Source organism: Cricetulus griseus, chromosome 7, assembly GCF_003668045.3.
Source record: "Cricetulus griseus strain 17A/GY chromosome 7, alternate assembly CriGri-PICRH-1.0, whole genome shotgun sequence".
Classification (NCBI taxonomy): domain Eukaryota; kingdom Metazoa; phylum Chordata; class Mammalia; order Rodentia; family Cricetidae; genus Cricetulus; species Cricetulus griseus.
The window spans coordinates 68,750,796-68,772,609 of NC_048600.1; the positions used below are offsets into that span (position 1 = coordinate 68,750,796).

The window sequence follows — 21,814 nt, forward strand, 5'->3', positions numbered from 1 at the left end:
GTATGTGTCTTCTCTCCTTCCTTTCCTCCGTCTGTCCTCTCTGCCTTTCCATGTCCTCTCTGCTGCTTTAATTTGCAAATTTGAAAACTTTGAAGCATTTTACCCCCTAAAATTTAAAGTGTTGTCGTCCAATTCAATAGCTGCTTTTTGTGAGATTGCCTATAGGAAGGATGGTAAGCTAAGCATGTCACAGAGTCAGCTTTGCTGCTGCTCTTTCTCAGAGATGTTACCCCTGTCCTGCCTACCTTCTAATGTGGGAAGTTGTTACACATATTTATGATTTTTCTTTTGTTTTTATATTTTCATTTAAGAGAGTATATACAGTTTCTATTATTCTGTGTTACGTGAAATTTCTTTAGACTTCAGTATTATATATTAGGTAGTATAAGGCTCCATTTGGAAGGTACAAATATAATTCTCCTTTTTATTTTAATATTTAAAGGTAATTTCATTGTATTTTTTTTGCAGGGGAGGGAGGAGGGTCTTACTGTATAGTGCTGGCTGGCCTTAAACTCACAAAGCTCCACCTGCCTCTGCTTTCTGAGTGCTTGGATTAAAGGCGTGCGCCACCAGGCCCTGCTACTTTCATTGAATTTTGATTAGGATTTTTTTTGTAAATTATTTGTACCAAATCTTATATACTGCAAAATTTTGAGCCTTTTAAAGTATATGCTACTTGTCACTATACATATAAGCCCTGGTTCCAGTTCACTGATATACTTTTCCTTATAAATGGCTTTTTATTTATTTTGAGTAACTTTCTATTTTTTTTAATTATTAGTATCTTTCTCCTCTCCATCTAGTTACCTAACTTAGAAGCAGTATTTTACTTAGATCTATATTTTTCATTTCATGTGTATGAACATTTTGTCTACATGTGTGTGCTTGGTGCCAATGGAGACCACAAAAGGATGTCAAATCCCCTACTACCAGAGTTATAGAAGATTGTGAACCACCATCTGGATGTTGGGAACCAAACCCAGTTTCTCTGCAAAAGCAGAAAGTGCTTTTAACCACTGAGCTGTCTCTCCAGCCCCTTATTTAACATATTTTTATGGTTGATGATGGTACTAATGTATTATATTGTTCTCAAGTTTAAGTATACTCTGTACTTTGGTGTTTGACAAGTTCTTCTGTTTTGGATGTGTTTTTTTATTATTATTATTCTTTATCTCCTTTTTGTGGTTTTTCGAGACAGGATTTCTCTGTATTGCTTTGGAGGTTGTCTTGGAACTCGCTCTGTAGACCAGGCTGGCCTCAAACTCACAGAGATCCCCCTCCTCTGCCTCCCGAGTGCTGGAATTAAAGGTGTCCAACGCCGGCTACTTTATCTTTTTAAAGCCTAGTTTTTCTTTATTTCTCTCTAGTTTTGATTTGGTTAGAAATCTTTTCCTCAGGTGAAACATATGGAGTACTTCTCTTGGTTTGTCTTGCTTAAGGTTTTTGTTGTTGTTGTTTTCCAGAAATAGCTGGTGGCTGGCAACACCTTTTTTTAAAAATATACCATTTTATCAGTCTGCATTTCCTATTGTCTCTATTGTCTAATAGTTTTTTTATAAATCATTATATAATTATAGTATCACATCTTAAGTTGTTTTAATTTAGTCTTGGGTAAGTGTTTAGAATTTAAGATTAGGCAACATGGGGACAAAGTAAAGGAAGAAATTTTAAAAAAATGTTTATATAGAATTACATTAAGGTTTGTTAATATTTGAGAAATTAAGGGGAACTCTTGTGTGTGTTTTATTATGTTAGAAAATCTCACAGAATTTCTTAATGTCTCAGAATTTTTGGGCTTTTTTTTTCCCATTTTGAAATACGTTATAACTTCTGCTAAAGAAATTGTTTTTCTGTTTTTGTAGTTTTGGTAAGCAGTTTGGAGGAAAAAGAGGATGTGATTGTCTTGTATTAGAACCTTCAGAAATGATTGTGGTAAGATGATGAATTGTTTTTTTGATATGCTTCAGTTTAACCCTAAATATGGTGGGCTTTTAATATCCAAAGCAGTTCCCTTTCCATAACCTATGACAATGTTTGTAGTATCAAAACCATGTATTCTTATCTCTAAAATTCCTTGATCCTTGAAATAATGTACAAGATGACAATAGAGGTAACATGTCCCAAATTTGGTGACTTCCTTTACCTGTTCCACCATAGTATTAAAATACAGGCGTGAGTGTGTGTGTGTATGTGTGTGTGTGTCTGTGTGTGTTTGTTTCTGCTATGTATATGTATGTATGTCTTTGTGTGAAGATGTCTTTAAAGAATTATCTTTTTTTTCCAGTGATTTCTCCTTTGTCATTGATGTAGTCAAAATAGACCCAAGTAAGAAATGGTTTGGATCTAATTCTTGTGCACTTTTATAATTTGAGATGATCTTGTGTTCAATGATTAATTTTTTTTTATTTTTCCATAAGAAGCCTAGATAGTTGCTATAGCTTTAGAAAATCAGACCTTTTAAAAGGTTTCTTTATATGCATGATTGTTGTTCCTGCACGTGTATAAATGAACCACATGTGTGCAGTGGCCACAGAAGTCAGAAGTGGGTATTGGATGCCCTAGAACTGTAAGTACAGATGGTTGTAAGCTACCATATGGGTTCTGGGAACAACCCAGAAATGCTTAACCACTAGGCCATCTCCTCAACTCCAGAATGACTTTTAAGGAAAAAAAAAACAAAAAACAAAAACTCCAAGAACACAAGTTCTTTTTACCTTATTATGAGAAGTACTGTCTAGAAAATAACATCAACTAAATGAAATTCTCCTCCTACCAGCATCTCCTGTAAATAATATGTCTTTTGATTGATGAGAAGTGTTGTAAAGTGAGGTTGACTTCTTGTTTTATTTCTGTTAGTTGTTTTGAGATGAGGTCTCACTGTGGAGCTAGTTGGCTTCAGATTTGTTATGTAGATGAGCTGTCAGAGATTCACAGTGCTAGGATTAAAGACTTGTACCACACCCAGCTAAGGTTGACTCTTAATAAGCATTTTGTGAATGTTTGAAGCTAAACCAGTTTGCCACTTCGTGATGCTGTAGTCAGATTGATGTCTTTAAAGTTGTTCTTTTTTCCTTAAAGTGAATCACACATAATCATATTTTATTAAAACTACTGTAACTTAAGCTCCTAGAAGAAAATAAAAATATGTTTTAGTTTGTATCGCCCACATCTAGTATTCCACCTTGGCTTCAGGAGAGTACATTTTAAGTTCCTGAGTAGATGCCTAAAATAGCACATAACACCAAGCCTTCTGTATATAGTATTTTTCTTTTCCACGTATGCATACCTTTGATAAAGTTTAATTTATAAAGTAAATACAGCAAGAGGGTATTAAAGATAGCTACTAATAAGATACAGTAACTGTTACAATTGACTGTTGTAAAAGTGAATGTGTTCACTTTCAGACTCTACTCACTGACTGTGTAGCTAATTAGAACTCTAAGGGAAGAACAATGACAGATGAAGGGGTGTTTAGTATGTTGCAAATGGCTGTCTGTATAGTTAATACATGTTCGGTCAATGTTCTTTACATTCAGTGTTGTTTGAGGCATGGACTTTGTTTTATTTTTACTTTAAGCATTAAATATTTGGAATACTCAGTAGGGTATGCTATTTCCTTCTTTAAATGTATATGTTAAAGGATATGACAAAAATACTACCCAGGCTGAATGGGAGTTTCTTAGATTGGTACACTTCCCATTTTTTATATGTTTGGGAAGTAGTGGAGCTAGAACTGCAGAGGTCTTAGTCTGTGTGCTTTAATTCTTAGTGTACATAGAAGCTGTATAGCATGTCTGTCTTTAAGAACAAGTCATAATATCATCTTAACGCTGTAGTCTCTTCTTAAGCTGCTCTAAACCTGGAATTGTTAGCCTCTTCTTTAAAGGGAGTTTGGTTGGATTTTGTTGTTGTTTCAGAAACTGTTTAGGAACGAAACCAAGCTCTGGCTGCTGGTTGTGTCTAGTTCCTCTAGGATCCCTCAGTGAAATGCATGTCAGCCTAACACATATGCAATTATCTGTGTTCATTTCTCTATGTAGATTTCTGTTTAAAAACTATAAGTTTGCTAAGAGTTAGAATTTGTTGGCTTATATTACCTTGTATCTGTTAATTTACTCACAATATTATTTAAGCATTGCTCTGGTGGGATGTTCAGCAGGTAAAAGTGCTTGCCAACAAGTCTGATGACCTGCATTCCAGAAACTGTTCCCTGACCTCCACACTTGGTGTGCATGCATGAGTATGTGCTAAATAATGCAAGAAAATGTTAATAAAAATTGCTTAAGAGTTGTTTTCTCATAACATAGAAAACACAACTAAATATAATTCCAGCACTTAACCAGGTGGTAGCAGGATGATCAGGAGTTCAGAACCATATAATGACTTGGAGACAGCATGAAGTACTTGAGATCATGTCTAAAAAAGAGGAAAAGGAGAAAAAGGACTAGTGTCAGGAAATAAGAAACAAATATACTAGCCAGAATACTAACATACAAATGTATGTTAACACACAAACACACACACACACACACAGTAGTAGTAGTAGTAGTAGTAGTAGTAGTAGTAGTAGTAGTAGTAGTGTTTTGTTTGTTTGCTTGGGGGGTTGGTGGTTTTTGTTTGTTTTGCTTTGGGTTTTTTGGAGGGGTTGTTGTTGTTGTTTTGGTTTTGGTTTTTCTAGACAGATTCTCTGTGTAACATTCCTGGCTGTCCTGGAACTTACTTTGTAGACCAGACTGGCCTCAAACTCACAGAAATCCGCCTGCCTCTGCTTCCCAAGTGCTGGAATTTGTTCAAGAGCTCTTGTTCCTTTCCCCTTCTTCAGGGAACCATGTATTTTTTTTTATTAATTTTTTTTTATTTTTTATATATTTGAATTACAAACAAGATCGAATTACATGACAATCCCAGTTCCCTTCTCCCTCCCTTCCTCCCTGGAACCATGTATTTTTCTCTTAGGGTCCTCCTTGTTTCTCAGTTTCTCTGGAGGTGTGGATTGTAGGCTGGTAGCCCTTTGCTCTATGTCTAATATCCATATATGAGTAAGTTCATACCATGCTTGTCTTTATGTGACTGGGTTACCTCACTGAGGATGATTCCTTCCAGTTCCATCCATTTGCCTGAGAATTTCAAGATTTTATTGTGTTTTTTGCTCCGAGTAGTACTCTATTGTGTAAATGTACCACATTTTCTCCATCCATTCTTTAGTTGAGGGGCATCTAGGTTGCTTCCAGGTTCTGGCTATAACAAACAGCACTGATTTAAGCATGGTTGAACAGATGGCCTTGTTGTATGAATGTGTATCCTTTGACATGTGTATCCTTTGACATCCTTTGAGTATATGCCCAAGAGTGGAATTGCTGGATCTTGAGGTTGACTGATCCCCATTTTCCTGAGAAACCACCATACTGATTTCCAAAGTGTCTGTACAAGTTTACACTCCCACCAGCAATGGAGGAGTGTAGCCCTTTCTCCACATCCTCTCCAGCATAATCTGTTGTTGGTGTTTTTGATTTTAGCCATTCTGGCAGGTGTCAGATGGTATCTCAGAGTTGTTTTGATTTGCATTTCTCTGATGGCTAAGGATGTTGAGCACTTTCTTAATTATCTTTTAGCCATTTTAGATTTCTCTATTGAGAATTCTCTATTTAGTTCTGTACCCCACTTTTTAATTGGATTATTTGGTGTTTTGGTGACTTGCTTCTTGAGTTCTTTGTATATTTTGGAAATCAGCCCTCCTCTGTCAGATATGGGATTGGTGAAGATCTTTTCCCCATTCTGTGGGCTGCCGTTTTGTCTTGTTGACTGTGTCCTTTGCCTTACAGAAACTTCTCAGTTTCAGGAGGTACCATTTATTAATTGTCAATTTCAGTGTCTGTGCTACTTGTGTTATGTTCATGAAGTGGTCTCCTGTGCCAATTCGTTCAAGGGTACCTCCCACTTTCTCTTCTAAGAGGTTCAGCATGGCTTGATTTATGTTGAGGTCTTTGATCCATTTGGACTTGTTTTGTGCATGGTGATAGATATGCTTATCTACAATGTTCTACATGTTAACATCCAGTTATGCCAGCACCGTTTGTTGAAGATGCTTTCTTTTTCCCATTGTGTAAGTTTATAGCTTCTTTGTCAAAAATCAGGTCTTCATAGGTGTATGGATTAATATCAGGCTTTTCAATTCAATTCCATTGGTCCACCCGTCTGTTTTTGTGCCACTACCAAGCTGTTTTCATTACTATAGTTCTGTAGTAGAGCTTGAAGTCCAGAATACTGATGCTTCTGGAGTTCTTTTATTGCACAAGGTTGTTTTGTCTATCCTGGGTTTTTTGTTTTTCCATATAAAGTTGAGTATTTTTCTTCGAAGGTCTGTGAAGAATTGTGTTGGGATTTTGATGGGGATTGCATTGAATCTGTAGATTCCTTTTGGTAAGATTGCCATTTTTACAATGTTGATCCTACCTATCCAAGAGCATGGGAGATCTTTCCATTTTCTGGTATCTTCTGAACAAATTGGGAGCATGGGGGAAGGGAGAGAGTGGTAAAAGAAAGAGGGGGGGAGGAGAACATGAGGGATCAGGAAGATTGAGTTGGGGGATGAACAGAGGAGAGCAAGAAAAGAGATACCTTAATAGAAGGAGCCATTATAGGTTTAAAGAGAAATCTGGCACTAGGGAAATGTCCAAAGACCCACAAAGATGACCCCCAAGTAAGAATCTAAGAAAATAGTGGAGAGGCTACTTTAAATGCCCCTCCCCTATAATGAGATTGATGACTTAAATGCCATCCTAGAGCCTTCATCCAGTAGCTGATGGAAGCAGAAGCAGACACCCATAGCTTAGCATTGAGCTGAACTCCTGGAATCCAGTTGTAGAGAGGGAGGAGGGATGAGCAAAGGGGTCAAGACCATGCTGGGGAAACCCACAGAAACAGCTGATTTGAGCAAGTGGGAGCTCAAGGACCCCATCAGGACAGCTGGGGAACCAGCATTGGACTGAACCAGTCCCCCTGAATGTGGGTGACAGTTAGGCGGCCTGAGCAGTCTATGGGGCCTCTTGCAATGGAACCAGCATTTATTCCTAGTACACGAATGAACTTTGGGAGCCATTCCCCCATGGAGGGATATTCTCTCAGCCTAAATACATGAGAGAGGGCCTAGGCCCTGCCCTAAATGATGTGACAGACTTTGATTATCCTCACTCTCTCTGGGGCGCTGGGCGGAGGGTGCATGGGAGGGAGAGGGAACTGAGATTGATATGTAAAATAAGATTGTTTCTCATTTAAATCAAAAAGCGGGCGAAGGCATGTGCCACCATTGACTGGCACAAATATATATTTTTAAAGAGGAAAATTATTGGCTAGAATTTTAATGTATATATGTATTAAATGTACAGTTTAAAAATATTTATCAACAGATTTTCTTCCCGTTCCTCTTTATCCATTTTCCTCTTAAGAAACAATATACTTTCATTACCTGACAAGGCAAAGGAAGCATTTAAGAGAATTTAAAATAACCCAGGATCCAGATCAAAAACATTCCTATTGGCCAAACCTAGGATATTTGTGAATCAAAATAAAAATTTATAGTAATAATGCTACCTTCATATATCATACAAGAAGTTAAAATCTTGACAACACAAATAAATGAAGAAGGAAGGTGAGATAGCTCTCCTTTTTGGTAGAATGCCAACTAACAAATAGGAAACACTTGCTTTTAAATTGGTAAAGCTAGGGAGACTACTTAGGTCATGTTAGAGTATGTCCCTAGAAATTATTTATGAAGGGAATATTCTAATGCTAAAATACAGCAGATTTTTACCAGAATAGTAGTTATTGCTATTGCCATCATATATGCACAAACTTGTGGTAAATTATTCCTATTGCAACAATGCTGAAACGGACAAAAGGCATTTTTGGGATGTATTTTTGCTCAGCATTCATACTTAAACCAAACTGTCACAAATTACTAGACATATTAAATCAGAGGAAATTCTACAAATTGACCAGAATGTACTCAATAAATATCTCAATGGCAGGAAATAAAGTGCAGCATCCATGGAACCGTTCTAAAAGACAAAAATGTGGCATCTACAAATCATAAGGCATGATTTTTCTGTTGACTGTTGGACAGTGGAGAATTAAAATCATGTTAGCAATGTGAGTGCAGGTAAGATACTGTCAAATTCCTGATTTTTGATAACTCTGCTATGCTAATATGAGATAGTTCTAGGCATTAAAAAGTGCATGTTGATAAATTTCATGATAGACAATTTCCCTCCAGTTACTTATCAGACATTTCAGGAAAAACCGGTGTGTATATAAAATGTCAACAAAAGTGACATCAAAATATAAATTTCTTAACTTTTTGTTGACTCAGCTGTGTTGAGAATGTTTTAGTTAGTATAAAATAATCCAAAATTTCTGAATTCCTTAAAATGTTGAGAATTCTTTGAAATATTTGATCTAGGGATGATTGGAAATACCTGTGGCCAAACAGGTTTGTTTTGTTTTGGGACAGGTCTCTATACCCTGCCTGACCAGACACCTTATTCATTGGATATGTTAGCCTAGTTGATGTCTTTCAAAGACATCTTGTTGCCCAAGACATAGTGGCACATGCCTGTACTCCCAACACTCAGGAGAGTGAAGTAGGGGAATTGCTGAGCATTCAAGGACAATGTGGGCTACAGTGAGACCCTGTCTCAAAATAGAATCAAAATAACCTTATTTCTAAGAGGCTTTGCATCTATCATCTGGTGTGCATTTTGTTACAGTTATAAGGATTTCTTTTTTCCCTCAGGAATTTTTGGGATGAGATTATACTTAAAAAGATTCTGCACATGATTTTATTGATTTTTTTTTCTTTTTAATTTTAGCTTCTAAATGTAATTTCTTTCAGGTAGGAAGACAAGAACAACCACTTAACAGCCTGTATCCCCAATAGATTCTTAGGATTAGACCAGTTTTTTTCTACATGATGGATAGTTGTATCAGTGGCATAACTTGAAGTCTGCATCCAAACTTAAAAGTAATGATAAAGAAAGGATTTCATTTGCAGACACTTATTAGCGTTGGAAAGCATCTATTGAAATATTGGAGTCTGTCTTTGCTGGAAGTATGAGGTGCTTCCACCAGTTTAGAAAAGTGGTTTGGCAGTTGCTTAAACAGTTAAAAATAGTTACCATATTAACCCATTAATTTGACTCCAACAAACAAATCCAAGAGAGTATAAATATGCCCGTATAACATCTTATACAGTGGCATGTATGTACATTATCCACGATTTCCCAAAAATAGAAGTAGCACAGATATCTATAACCTGAATAAACTTTGTTCAGTGTCCATAAGATGGAATAGTACTCTGCCTTATATAGTGAGCTGTCAGTAACTGCCACAAAATGGATAAACTTTGAAAATACTCTTAAGTGAAAGAAACCACCCCATGTCCTCTGATCCAGGACTGACTAAAAGGAGAAAGGGGGCTAAGTAGCAGCCATACATCTTTCTTTCCTGACTATGGATGTAATGTAGCAGTTCCTTGTTCTCTTGCCCTCCTCATTTACTGTCCTTGATGGATTGTGTGTTCAAGGTGTGAGCCAAAGTAAAGGCCTTACTTCCTTAGGTTGTCTTTTTTTCTGGTATGTTGTAGAAGCAACAAGGCAAGCAACTAATAAAGAGTCAAACTTGAAATCAAGTTTAGGGTTCTATTTTCTTAGTGAGACATCAGCCTTTAATTTTAAGTTTTCTACATTCAAGACTTTATGAGCCTTAATCTGTTTCCTCATTTTTGTATTTGGTTTGACATTTATTTTTTACTTGGAAAAACTTCAGTTTGTATTCTTTGTTATCACTGGTAGGCTTGGATTTGTCTCAGTGGTAATCACATTTTCCCATTGGTTTTGTTTTGTTATGTTTTCTCTTTGCTTTTGTTCTATAGTACATTATCCTTTTTGTATCCTTCCTCCTGTCCTGCTCCCTTAGAAATGGCATTTGGGCTTTTATTTTGATGCTATTTCCATCTAATTTTAACTCCTGTTAAATAGCCAGAAGCCAAGCCTGGTGTGATGCACACTTCTAATCCCAACACTCAGGAGACCCAAGAAAAAAATATCAAGAGTTCAAAACCATCTTAGGTTGTTTAGTGAGATCTTGCCGCCATAAACAGAAAAAAGTCTGAAGCTAAGTAAGACTTTACTATTAGAATCCAAGCAAAGAAAGGAGAATAGAGGAGAGGCTAAAGAGATACAACCCAAAGGGTACATACACCCTCATGACCTATTCCCTTCAACTGGGCCCCACATGCTTTCTAACTTTTACACCTCCCAGTAATGTTCTTCTGCATCAGTGGACTAGTCTGTCAGTTGGGTCAGAAACATGCTGTGCTAATCGTTGTCTCTGGAAATACCTGCATTCCTCGAGGTGGTCTTTTTTAATCCCCCATGTGATTCCTCCCCACTTTTTTTGATTTGTATTTTTGAAACGAGGTTTCTCTGTGTAACCACCCTGCTTATCCTGGAACTCTCTGTAGACCAGGCTATTTTCAAACTCACAGAGATCCACCTGTCTCTGCCTGCCAAGGGCTGTGGGTTAAAGGTTAAAGGCATGTGCCACCACCATCTGTGTGATTCTTAATCTATTCAGGTTGACAATCAGAATTAACCATCAGTCATAGGTATTGTACAGCAACATGTTGGCAGGGAATGAATAAGCTTTTAGGCAGGATTCTATGTGTAAATGCCTAGAAGAATGGCTTCTGAGATCTGCCTTCATGGTTGCTAGCATGTGACAATTAAATGGGAAGGATAATACATAATATGGAAGCCATCACAGTAAGGTTACTTAGTAGAAGAATGTAAGTTATGAGTGGTCACACTAACATGCTGTTCCTCAGTTTGAACTTCTCACCCCTGAAACAGAATAGAACTATTAGATAACATCTCTAAAAATACTTAGAAAATTGTTCAGCCTTTAGAGCTTTTAAGTGAGATGATTTATTGGTGGTGGGTAGAGGGAGGTCGGTAGGTTTTCCAAGGTCATTTTTGTTTAAGATGAAGTTTTAAGAGTGTCTTGGGACTATGTATGATATCACATGCCCAAACGAGGAATATTGCAAGTTCAAGGCCAGTGGCAGATACAGAACAAGAACCTGTTTTGAAAAACAAAAAACAAAAACAAAAAAATAAACAGTTTACAGGAGACAGGAGTACACATGGCTTTGAATATCAGATGTAAGAGTTTAAATTTAACCAGGCTAGAAAGATGACTCTGGTAAGTAGCAGCTACTGCTTTTTAGAGGACCCAAGTTGAGTTCCCAGCACCCACATGGCAGCTCACAACAGTCTATAACTCCAGTTCCAGGACATCCAATGCCCTCTTCTGGCCTCTGCAGACTCCAGGCATACGAGTAGTGCACAGATATACATGCAGGCAAAACATCCATACACATAAAATGTTTTTTTTATTTGAATTGATATGGTAAACATTATCAAATTAGGAAACCTAACATGATTTATCTTGGTAGTTTATCTGACTACTGGGTGAGATTGGAATACTTACCTAAAGCAGCAGAATCACTATTGATATATTCTAAGGCTGAAGTGGTTAAAACTCAAATATGGGATGGTAATGACGGTGTTGAAAGAAAGGGCCTTGGGAGAGGAACATGGTCAAACAGAATTGACCTCCTGAGAAATGGATCTGAGCTTTGGAAGATGAGCATAGGAGCTGGAAATTGTTGACTGAACTGTTGAATTCAGTGCCTAGAGCATATTTTGGGATAGTAGAGAGATGTGACATTAGCAGGAAAAAGAGTAGTAGAAAAAAACTGAAATTATTCCTGAAATATTACATTAGTATAAAGTATAATTTAGAACTTCCAGTGTACATTTGTAAGAAGATTTAAATTTGGGGGGCTGAAGAGAATGTTCTTGCAAGAGGACTCAGGTTCAGGTCCCAGCACTCAAATAGAGCAGCTCACAGCCACCCCTAATTCCAGCTTCTGGCCTCTTTAGGCACCTGCACATGTCTGGTGTTGACACATACACATAGGTGAAAAATAAATCTTTTAAAAATATTGTTTTTTTACGATAATGATGTACTCTGTGATTGGATAGCATTCTTGTGTTTTGCAAATAGATAGTCCTGCCAGCTCAACTTTAGTAAGGGTCACTCTGTGAGCTGGAAAGGTATCAGTCCTTGGAGGTTTCATTTTGTTTATTACCTGGAGATGGTTGTAGAGTGAAACATGTGTATGCATGTTCATTTTAAGCCATCTTCATAATTGTTAGTTTCTCTGTTGTTTTTTTTTTTTAGTTGCTTTCCTTCCTCTGTTGTCATACATTAAAATGAACACCAAAGTATTTCTATCAAAGAATAAGAGTAGTTTTGTTTTGCTTTTCACTAGTTCACTAAAATGATAGCTATGAATGTTTACTAAGTAAAATGAGTACATTATCAGGCAGTTTGTAATTAGACTAACATCCAAGTTATAATTGTTGAATGTGTAGGTGTAGTTAGCAGCCTTCATTTCTGGTAAGAGTCTTTACTTAGCGGATATATGTTTATGTGCTCGAGACAGACAGTTTCCTGTAAGGAAACTGTGGTCTCTGGTTCTTTATAAAAACATGGTCTTTAATCTCTTTCAACTCGGAACATTGCCTTGTGCAGACTGTTTCTTCAGGCACTTTCTTAGCAGAAGTAAATGAAGATTCCTTATGAGCCTGTTCAGACTTCATAGAATATCAGTGAGATGGAAAAATTGGTTATTTAATCAGGAATGTGAACATGTATTTCAGGTAGAGAATTCCAAAGATAACGAAGATAGTATTTTACAAAGAGAAATTCCTGCCAGACAGTCTCGACGAAGGTTTCGGAAAATTAACTATAAAGGAGAACGGCAAACCATAACTGATGGAGTGGATGTTAATAACTACCTTTCGGTGAGTATAGTCTGACTAATTCATGGATCCTTCATTTTCATTAAAATGTCTTTAATTTACATGGTTTTTGGTCTCTGTGTAAAGGTTAAGGTAAGATAAATGTACAATTTTTAAAAACACTTCTACTTGACTGTTGGATTGATTAGAAATCTTATCTGGGGAATTTTGCTTTAGCTTTATTACTTTAAATAATTAACCAAAGTATTTCCTTAGCTTCTTAGATATACTTTTGAATTTTCTAGCCTTTATAGTGTCTGAATAGCATGCAGATTGAATCTGAGAATTCAGGCAGTAGACTTTTCCTACTGTGATGGAAGGCATACAAAAGAAAGAAAACTGTGACAGTTCTTCCCTTGGTCTGCGGGACTGTTAGTCACACATAAGCCAGGTGCTAGTGTAGAAATATGTGTTAGTTATGTCTTCACAGACTAATACTTTCAAAGAAGCAAATGAAACATTGGGCTTTGTAAAAGCCAGAGAGAGGAAGCTGCTACATTAGAAGTCTTTTAACTCTGCTGTTGCATGTTGCATCTTTTTAGACTGAGAAGTGGTTAAATTGAGAAATAAAAATAATTTGAGGAAAAATAGGTTCATGTGCATACTTAAGGGAAGATTCCATAATTACGTTTTCCAAGGAGTCAGCATCATAGAGTTTCAGAACTTTTAAGTTGCCCCACAGCTTTCCCCCTTTGGTCTGTATTTAAATGACAGTATTAAGAGTGCTGTAATAGTTGGTTGCAGAAAAATTGACAAGAGTCTATTCTTTTGGTTGTCAAGACAGAAGTGCTCTCATTCTGTGGCAGGGAAGAAGATAGTCAGGGAAGTGGTTTACTAGAATGAGAATGGGATTGAAGGAAATTTTAAAGATTCTGTCACATTTGCTAATTTCATTAAAAAATATGTTCTGTTTCTGCAAATAAAACAATACTGGTCCCAAAATTTACAACCAATAACTCAGCCATACAAGGTAAACAAAAGAAACATTTGTTTTAAATATATAGTTGATTTTCCTGTTACTAGTTAAATTGTCCTTTTTTTAAATTATACAATGTATGTATTACAAATTTTCTAGACTTAATGTTTTGTGAATTTTAAAAACTTGTTATAGAATCTCAACATCTTTGAATGCTGTTGTATTTTCTTTTATATTTTGAATGGGTGCATAGTGCTCCATTATAGTAATATGCTATAATTGATTAATTTCAATCTCAGTATTTGGTCATGTGTGCTTTTTACAGACCATATTAATGGTATTCCGTGTCCTATTATCAGTTGCATACATTGCATACTGATCAAATCCAACCTTTTATATATTTCCATCAGTACTTTTTCTAACCTTGTTAATCACCATTTTATGTTCAGATTGAGTGTATGTGTTCATATTTCTGCACGGGTATGAGGGTGCATTCACCTGTGGGTGTCCCTATGGAAGCTAGAAATCAACTTTTAAATATTGCCTTCTGTTGCTCTGTGCTTGGATTTTTGAGACGAGAGTCTCTCATTGAACCTAGAATTCACCATTTTAGTTAAATTGGCTAGCCAATGAAACCCTGCAATATGAGTTTCTGTATGTATGTGTCTGTACCATTACCTTTATGGTGGTGGGGAATCCAATGTGGATCCTATGTATACTCTGCCCACTGAACCATCCCTGCTGCCCCAAATTTTTCTTAGCTTCTCCATAAGAGAGAGGATACTTTGTCTTTCTGTATCTTCTTTGTCCATTTAAGGTAATTCAGTTGCATCCGTCTTGCTTTGATGGACAGGATTTAGCCTTCTTCATGACTGGATAATACTGGATTTTGTGCATATACTCTAATTTTGTTTTTATTCATTCATTAGTGGGTACTCTCAAAATGCCCCACTAAACATAGATCATACAATGATTCTTGTATCCCAAGGAAGAGGGTTGCTCACTTACCCATCTGTTTTTGGATTGTTCCATTTTTTGTTTGTTTGTTTTAGACAAGACGTTGTTATGTAGCCCTGACTTTGAATTGTGATACACACAAGTACTGAGATAAAAGGGCACCAACACACCCAATTCAGCTTTAAGGCACTAGCATACTGTCTTCCATAATGGTTCTTCTAATTACAACTCACCTACAGAATGCAAGAATGTCTTTTCCCTGTCAGTGTTTTATGTTTTTTGGTTTGTCTGTCTTTTTGACAGTTGGTTACCTAGATGGCTATGATGATACCTCATCACAGTTTTGATTTGTTGAGTAATTATGATATAGATGTCTTAAGATTACATTTATTGTTCATTGTATTTCCATTTTTGAAAGGTGTTCTGATCATTTACATTTTGGTTTTCCAGAGTTTTCTCTGTGTAACAGTCCAGGCTGTCATGGAACTTTCTTTGTAGACCAGGCTGGCCTCCAACTCAAGAGATCCACCTGCCTCTGCTTCCTGAGTGCTGGGATTAAAGGTGTGTGCCGCCACCACCTGGCCATTTGCCCATTTATTTCAGTGGAATTACATGGGGCTTTTCTTACTGTTTCTGAGTTTCTTATATATTACAGATATTAATCTTAATGATAGATGAATAGTTGGAATTTTTCATATTCTCTTCACTTCATTGTTTAGATTCTTTATTGTATAGAAGCTTTTAGTTGTTATTTCTGTTCCTATTGTTGGTGTTTTATTGTCTGGTTTTTATTCAAACACTGCCTATATTCAGCACTGAAGTGTGTCCTCTGAAATGTTTCTAGTAGTTTGAGAGATTCACATCTTCGGTCTCTTGTGCAAGGTTAGAGAGATGCATAGATATTTTCCTGGGAATGTTTTTTTTTTTTTCCTCTTCCTTTTTTTCCCCCTTTTTAAATTTAAATTAAAAACAATTTTATTTTACATACCAATATCTGTCCCCGCTCCCTCCTGTCCTCCCATGGCCCCACCAGTTCCCCATCCCATCCCCTACACTCCCCAGGGAGGGTGAGGCCTTCCATCGGGGATCATCAATGTCTGTTACATCATTTGGGGCAGGGCCTAGACCCTCCCCCATGTATCTAGGCTGAGAGAGTATCCCTCCATGGGGATACTGGTTCCACTGCCATAGGCATAGACTGTGCTGTTCTCCCAACTGACCTCCACATTCAGGGGTCCTGGATCGGTCCTATGCTGGTTCCCCAGCTGTCAGACTGGGGTCTGTGCACTCCCATTTGCTCAGCTCAGCTGTTTCTGTGGGCTGCCCAGCATGGTCTTGACCCCTTCTGTCCATGTTTATTAAAGGGCTGTCCTTTCTCCAGTGGTTTCAGCATCTCATTGGAATCTGTTGACCATAGATGTCTGGATTTTTTTTCAGAGAGTGATTGTCTTTGTTGATCTATATCTGTGTTCTTACGCTAGTATCAATATTTTCAGCTTACTGTTGTTTATTGCTGTGTTTGAAGGCAGGTACTGTGATGCCTCCAGTTTTGTTCTTGTTTTCTGTATTCTTTTTGGCTATCTGTGCTGTGCTTCCAAGATAATTTGGTTTTGTCTCCTTGTTGTGTGAAGAGTTTCACTCCTGGTTTGAAAGGGATTGCATCAAACCTGCAAGTTGCTTTGGATGGTATGAGTATTAGCAATATTTGTATATATGCATGAATAAGTACATGTTCCCATGAAAATTGGAAGATGGTTTTGGATGCCTTGGAGGGGGGAATTACAAGAGGTTATGAGCTTACCCATTTGGGTCCTGGGAACTAAACTCTGGTGATCTACAGCAATACTACATACTCTCAACCAGTGAGCTACCTCTCCAGCCCCCAAACATTAGCAATATTAACTCTCAGTATATGAACATAGAATAAATTTCTTTGTTAAATTCATTCCTGTTTATTTTTGTGGGGTTTTTTTTTAGTGCATTCTGCATGATTTATAGCTCTTACAAATTGTGTTGCTTTCGTGATATCTTTTTCAGCAACTTAACTCATTCATATATATAAAAGGGTGGCACACCCTTTTAATTCTATTACTCAAAAGGCAAGGAAAGATAGATTTCTGGGAGTTCAAGCCCAACCTTGTCTATATAGCAACTTTCTGGCCTGCCAGGGTTACTCTGTGAGACCTTGTACTGATTTTTTTTTCTTTTTATGTAAACTACTGATTTTTTATGAATGAGTGTGTATGTGCTCGTGTATAGAGAAGCCAATGACATCAGGTGTCATTCCATTGGTATCATCCACCTTATGTTTGTTTTGTTTTATTTTCTTTGATTTTTTTTTTCCGTGAAAGAAGCTCTTTTCACTGACTGACCAGGCCTAATGCTGCCTCCCCACCCCTACCTTATGAGCATCCACACCATTTCTGGTATTTTTTTTTTTTTTAACATGAAATCTTGGGACTAAACTCAGGCTCTGATGATTATTCAGCACCTCCATGGTGACTTTTTTAAATGTTGCAAATTCAGTTTTCAATTCTAATAGTCTTTTGCTGAAGTTTTTAGGCTTTTCGTTGTAGAGAATCATTATCATCTGTAAGCAAGTTATGCCTTTCTCTCTTCCCTATTTGTAATACTTTTATTGTTACCTTTTAATTTTCTTTGCTAAAATTTCCAGAAATCCTATATTGAATAAACAGTAAAAGCGAACATTATCATATATAGAGGAAACACTTTCGGCATTTCCCCTTTCAGCATAATGTTGGTATTGTCCTATCTTAACATAACTTTTATTACGTAATTGTATGAGCCTTCTCTATAATTAATCATGCTTTTATCAGGAAGCAGTGTTGGATATTATCAAATTTACAGAGAAGATTATAGGATGTTTATACTTTGTTCTAATATGATGTATTTTGTTTGCTTTCTTATTTGTGTATGTGCACACATTATATGTTTGCAGGTATAAATGTAGAGACCAGTGGACAAACTCAGATGCTGTTCCTCAGATAGTGTTAATTGTCTTTTTTGGAGCAGGATTTCTCCTTGGTTTGAAACTCACCAAGTAGGCAAGGCTGGCTATTCAGTAAGCCTCAGAGATTGTCCTGTCTCCACCTTCCCAGTGCTGGAATTGTGTTTGCTACTGTAAGTCTCACTATGTATACAGTACTGGAATTAAAGGTGTGCACCACCAAATCTGGTTTGCTAATTCCCTCCCTTCACTCCCTTTTATTAATGAGTTTTCATTTTGATATTGAACTCAAGTTCTTCCCACTAAGCTACCTCCTTGGTGCCTGTTAACTTAGTTTTTGAGACACTTTCACTATCCTGCTCCCCTCCCCTTCAGAAAAGTTTAGTCAGTTTTATAGTTGATGGCAAAAAGCAGACAAATGAACAAGTGTGGATTTGTTTTGCTAGAAGTCCCTTATAAACCCATGGGCAGTGATAACCTCTGTTAATCTTTAATGCTCCTGTAGTATAATGGGAGGTAGAGCCTGAAAAATTCCCAGAAACTCACTAATCTTGGAGTATATAGCTGCAAACAAGGTAGAACATCTACCTTGTCCTAAACAAGGTAGAAGACAAGGACCGACCAACACCAAAGGTTGTTTTGTTACTGCCCTCCACCTCATCCATATTTTCATCCCCTTCCCCACTTCTTCATTCCATTGGCCTTTTGTATTATTGTCTCTGATCTTTGCTGTTTCTTTTTGTTTTATTCATTCTAGTTTGGATTTGGGTTCACTTGTATAGGTCATTGAGGTGCATTATTACATTTTTGATATTCTATTCTTTGCTGTAGGTAATTATTAATAGAAAATTCTTAGTACTACTTTTGCTCTACCCTGTAAGTTTTGTTATATTTTCACTTTTTTTAAAGGATTTTTTTTCCTTATTCAAGGGCTCTAATGCTGGCTCCATCTCTCTTGTTCTATACAGTTGTATTCATTTCTAATTTCTTCTTAGTCTATTTTCAGGTACAAGTGTCTCTGTACCTGCCTGATTTTGGTTCTGTTTGCATGGACTACCTTGTCCAGCCTGTAACCTCATTCTGTGTATGTCATTACTGATGAAGTTTCCATATTCTCGGGTCGTGGTGTGTGTGTGTGTGTGTGTGTGTGTGTGTGTGTGTGTGTGTGTGTGTAATGTGTATATTCCATTCAGCAATTGGAGAATTGATTTATATGCAAGGTTGCTATTGACACAGGCATATTCCTATCATTTGTTAATTTTTATCTCAATGTTTATTTGGGGCTGAGGATTGTAAATGGAGTTCTTAATTGATCAAAGTAATAAAAATCCAGATTCAGATATAGAGAAAAATGCTGAGAGATCAAAGAGAAGGAGCAAGCCATGGTCACATCTTACCTCCTTAGCGTCTCAGCAGACAAGAGAGCAAGGTCCTGTTTCTCCCTGCTCATATCCTGTTTCTGCTCAGCTGTCTCACTTCCTGTCTGTCTGTACCAACCTCCAGACCTCTATGGTTAGCTAGTGGCAAACTCCATTCTCTGACCTTCAGACAGACTTTTATTTGTACAATCACCACAGAGGATATTGGACCCAGGGCCAAGCACATGCTGCTAAGTGGGTGCACAGCTACTGAACATACTCACCTCTTCATCATTTTAATGATCCTTTCTCCTTTTCTTTTCCTGGTGTTGATCTGTATGGTCTACTGTATGATAAGATTGGATTGCTTTTGCTTTTTCGTTTTGTCTCTTCTGAGTTTTACACTGATGGTGGTGATCTGTCTTTCATTCCTCCAGGATGTCCCTGAGTATTTTCTGAGGCTTGTCTTGTGATTACATTTCTGGCCTTGATTTCTTAAGGACAGCTGTGCTGGGACTAATATTCTCAATTGGCAGCTAATCTCTTTTGGTACTTGAAGTTTATTGTGGCATTCTGGGCTGGCCTGTAAGAATTCTGCTGAAAAAAAAAAAAAAAAAATCCGTGTTGTCCTAATAAGGTATCCTTCAGTGTGCTGTAACACTGTTTTGTTACAGTTTGTAGAATTCTATAAAATGGCATGATGAAGATATTTTCTGATCAGATCTGTTTAGAATCCTAAAGACATACTTGTGCTGGATGTCCTTGTGTTCTAAAATTCTTAAACTTAAATTTTTAGGGGATAGAGTGATGGCTGAGTGCTTAAGAGCATTTTTTTTTTCTCTTTCAAAGGACCCAGGTTCAATTCCCAGCACCCATGTGTTATCTCACAACTATCTGTAACTCCAGTTCCAGAGTTTTAATACTGTCTTCTGGTCTCCCTGGGCACCAGGCATGCATGCAGATAGAACACACACACATAAAAATCTTTTAAAAGAAATAAAATTTTAACTGGCCAACTGGTCTCTCACCTGCTTGATCACTGGAGGACTGTGCCAGAGTAGAGGAAGTGCACCAGGATTTGGGCAAGACTCAGCTGCCCTTCACCTAGAGATGAAGATCTATAGTCAGCCTACCTGGTTCTCTGACTGAAGTGGCCTGTATCCATAATTCTACATTTTTCATATGAGATAATTCTACAATAAAGTTATTTTAAAACACTCTTAAAAATAAAATTTTAAACTTTTTTCTAACATTATTCTTTTGATTGTTTTAAGATAGTGTCTCACTGTATTGCCCAGGATCATCTCAAACAGTTGGGCTCAAGAGATTTTCCTAGCTCAGCATCCTTTGTAGCTAGAACTATAAACATGTAACCACTATGCCTAGCCCACAACATTGTTCTTCCTTGGTGCATAATACTCATTATAACAATATGTCATCCTTTGTTCATTGAACTCTTAATACTTGGTTATTAAACTTATTTCTAGTTTTTTGTTTTTTAAAACTATTTCTTATGAAATATCATTTTGAATATGTATCCCAGTATGTTAATTACTCTAGAAAAAGTTATAAGACATAGTACTGCCAAATCAAAGAATCTTTATGCCATTTGACTCTTTTTGTATGAGTTAAAGAATATATATAATATCTATGTGTGCACATGCATTCACACACACACACACACACACACACACACACACACACACACGTGTATATTTTAGTCTCAACTTTAATATGTTCTTCCCCATATTTTTGTTTTTTTTGTTTTGGGTGTCGTGTCATAGGATAATCTGTATTTCCTCTTGAGGTCTGTGGTTCACACATGAGTCATTTGCTTTTAACCTTCCTGTGTGCTGAAGAAAGTCATCTTTATATACTTTGGTTTCATGAGTAGACTAGAACAAGCAGTTGATCCTTAGAATTTCCTCTGGTGATAACTCTATTAAAGAGGCATTTTGGTGTGTAGTGGCCTAGATGGCTGCTTGTGTTAAGTAATTTCTCTACTGTGTGCTGTCAGGAATTTGGTATATCATGAAGAGAACTTAATTGATCAACTGAGATAAACTTGATGATTAGCAGTGAGACTAGGTTAGAAAAGGATTTTTAATAGAGTTTATATGTGTGATATCTTGAATTAATACATTTTTTCTTAGAAAGGATATATTTCAGGCAATTTAGAAAATGCTATATTGACACTCTTCATGAAAATGTGAAATACAGAAATATATATGACAGTTTCTCAAAACTCAAAGTAGATCTGCAGTGTGAGTCGGTTGCTGGGTATTGCCCTGAAGTACTCCAAGTCAGCATGAGGCACTTGCACACCAGTCCTTATTGCAGCACTAGTAAAAATAGGTGCAAAATAAGCTTAGTGTTTAATAGCAGAGAAATGGGTAAGGGAAGTGTAGTATGTGTGCACAATGGAATGAGAGAGCTAGACAGATGGCTCCATGATAAAGTGCTTGCCTTGCAAACATGACAACCTGAGTTCCATCCCTAGGACCTACATTTTAAAAAGCTAATGTGGTAATCCAAGCTTGTAACCCCAGCAATGAGGAAGTAAAAACAGGCAGATTCTGGTCTCCAGGGCTCCCTGCATAACCAGTCTATACCCTACTTAGCAAGTTCCAAATCAGTGAAAGATTTTTAAAACAGGTAGACAGCACCTAAGAACAATATCTGAGGTTGT

General features: G+C 37.0%; 1 protein-coding gene across 9 annotated transcripts in view; it reads left to right on the forward strand.

The window, feature by feature from the left end:
• Rapgef6 (Rap guanine nucleotide exchange factor 6) overlaps window positions 1–21,814 on the forward strand; it is a 187,270-nt gene that overhangs the window by 48,328 nt on the left and 117,128 nt on the right. For 7 of the 9 annotated variants that reach the window (XM_035447727.1, XM_035447724.1, XM_035447722.1 and 4 more), the window contains 2 exons: window positions 1,863–1,932; window positions 12,786–12,929. In XM_035447727.1, the coding sequence (XP_035303618.1) occupies window positions 1,863–1,932; window positions 12,786–12,929 (214 nt within the window). Of the gene's footprint in view, window positions 1–1,862; window positions 1,933–8,016; window positions 8,159–12,785; window positions 12,930–21,814 lie in introns of those variants that run through there. The other 2 variants (XM_035447726.1, XM_027427489.2) reach the window with 2 other exon arrangements.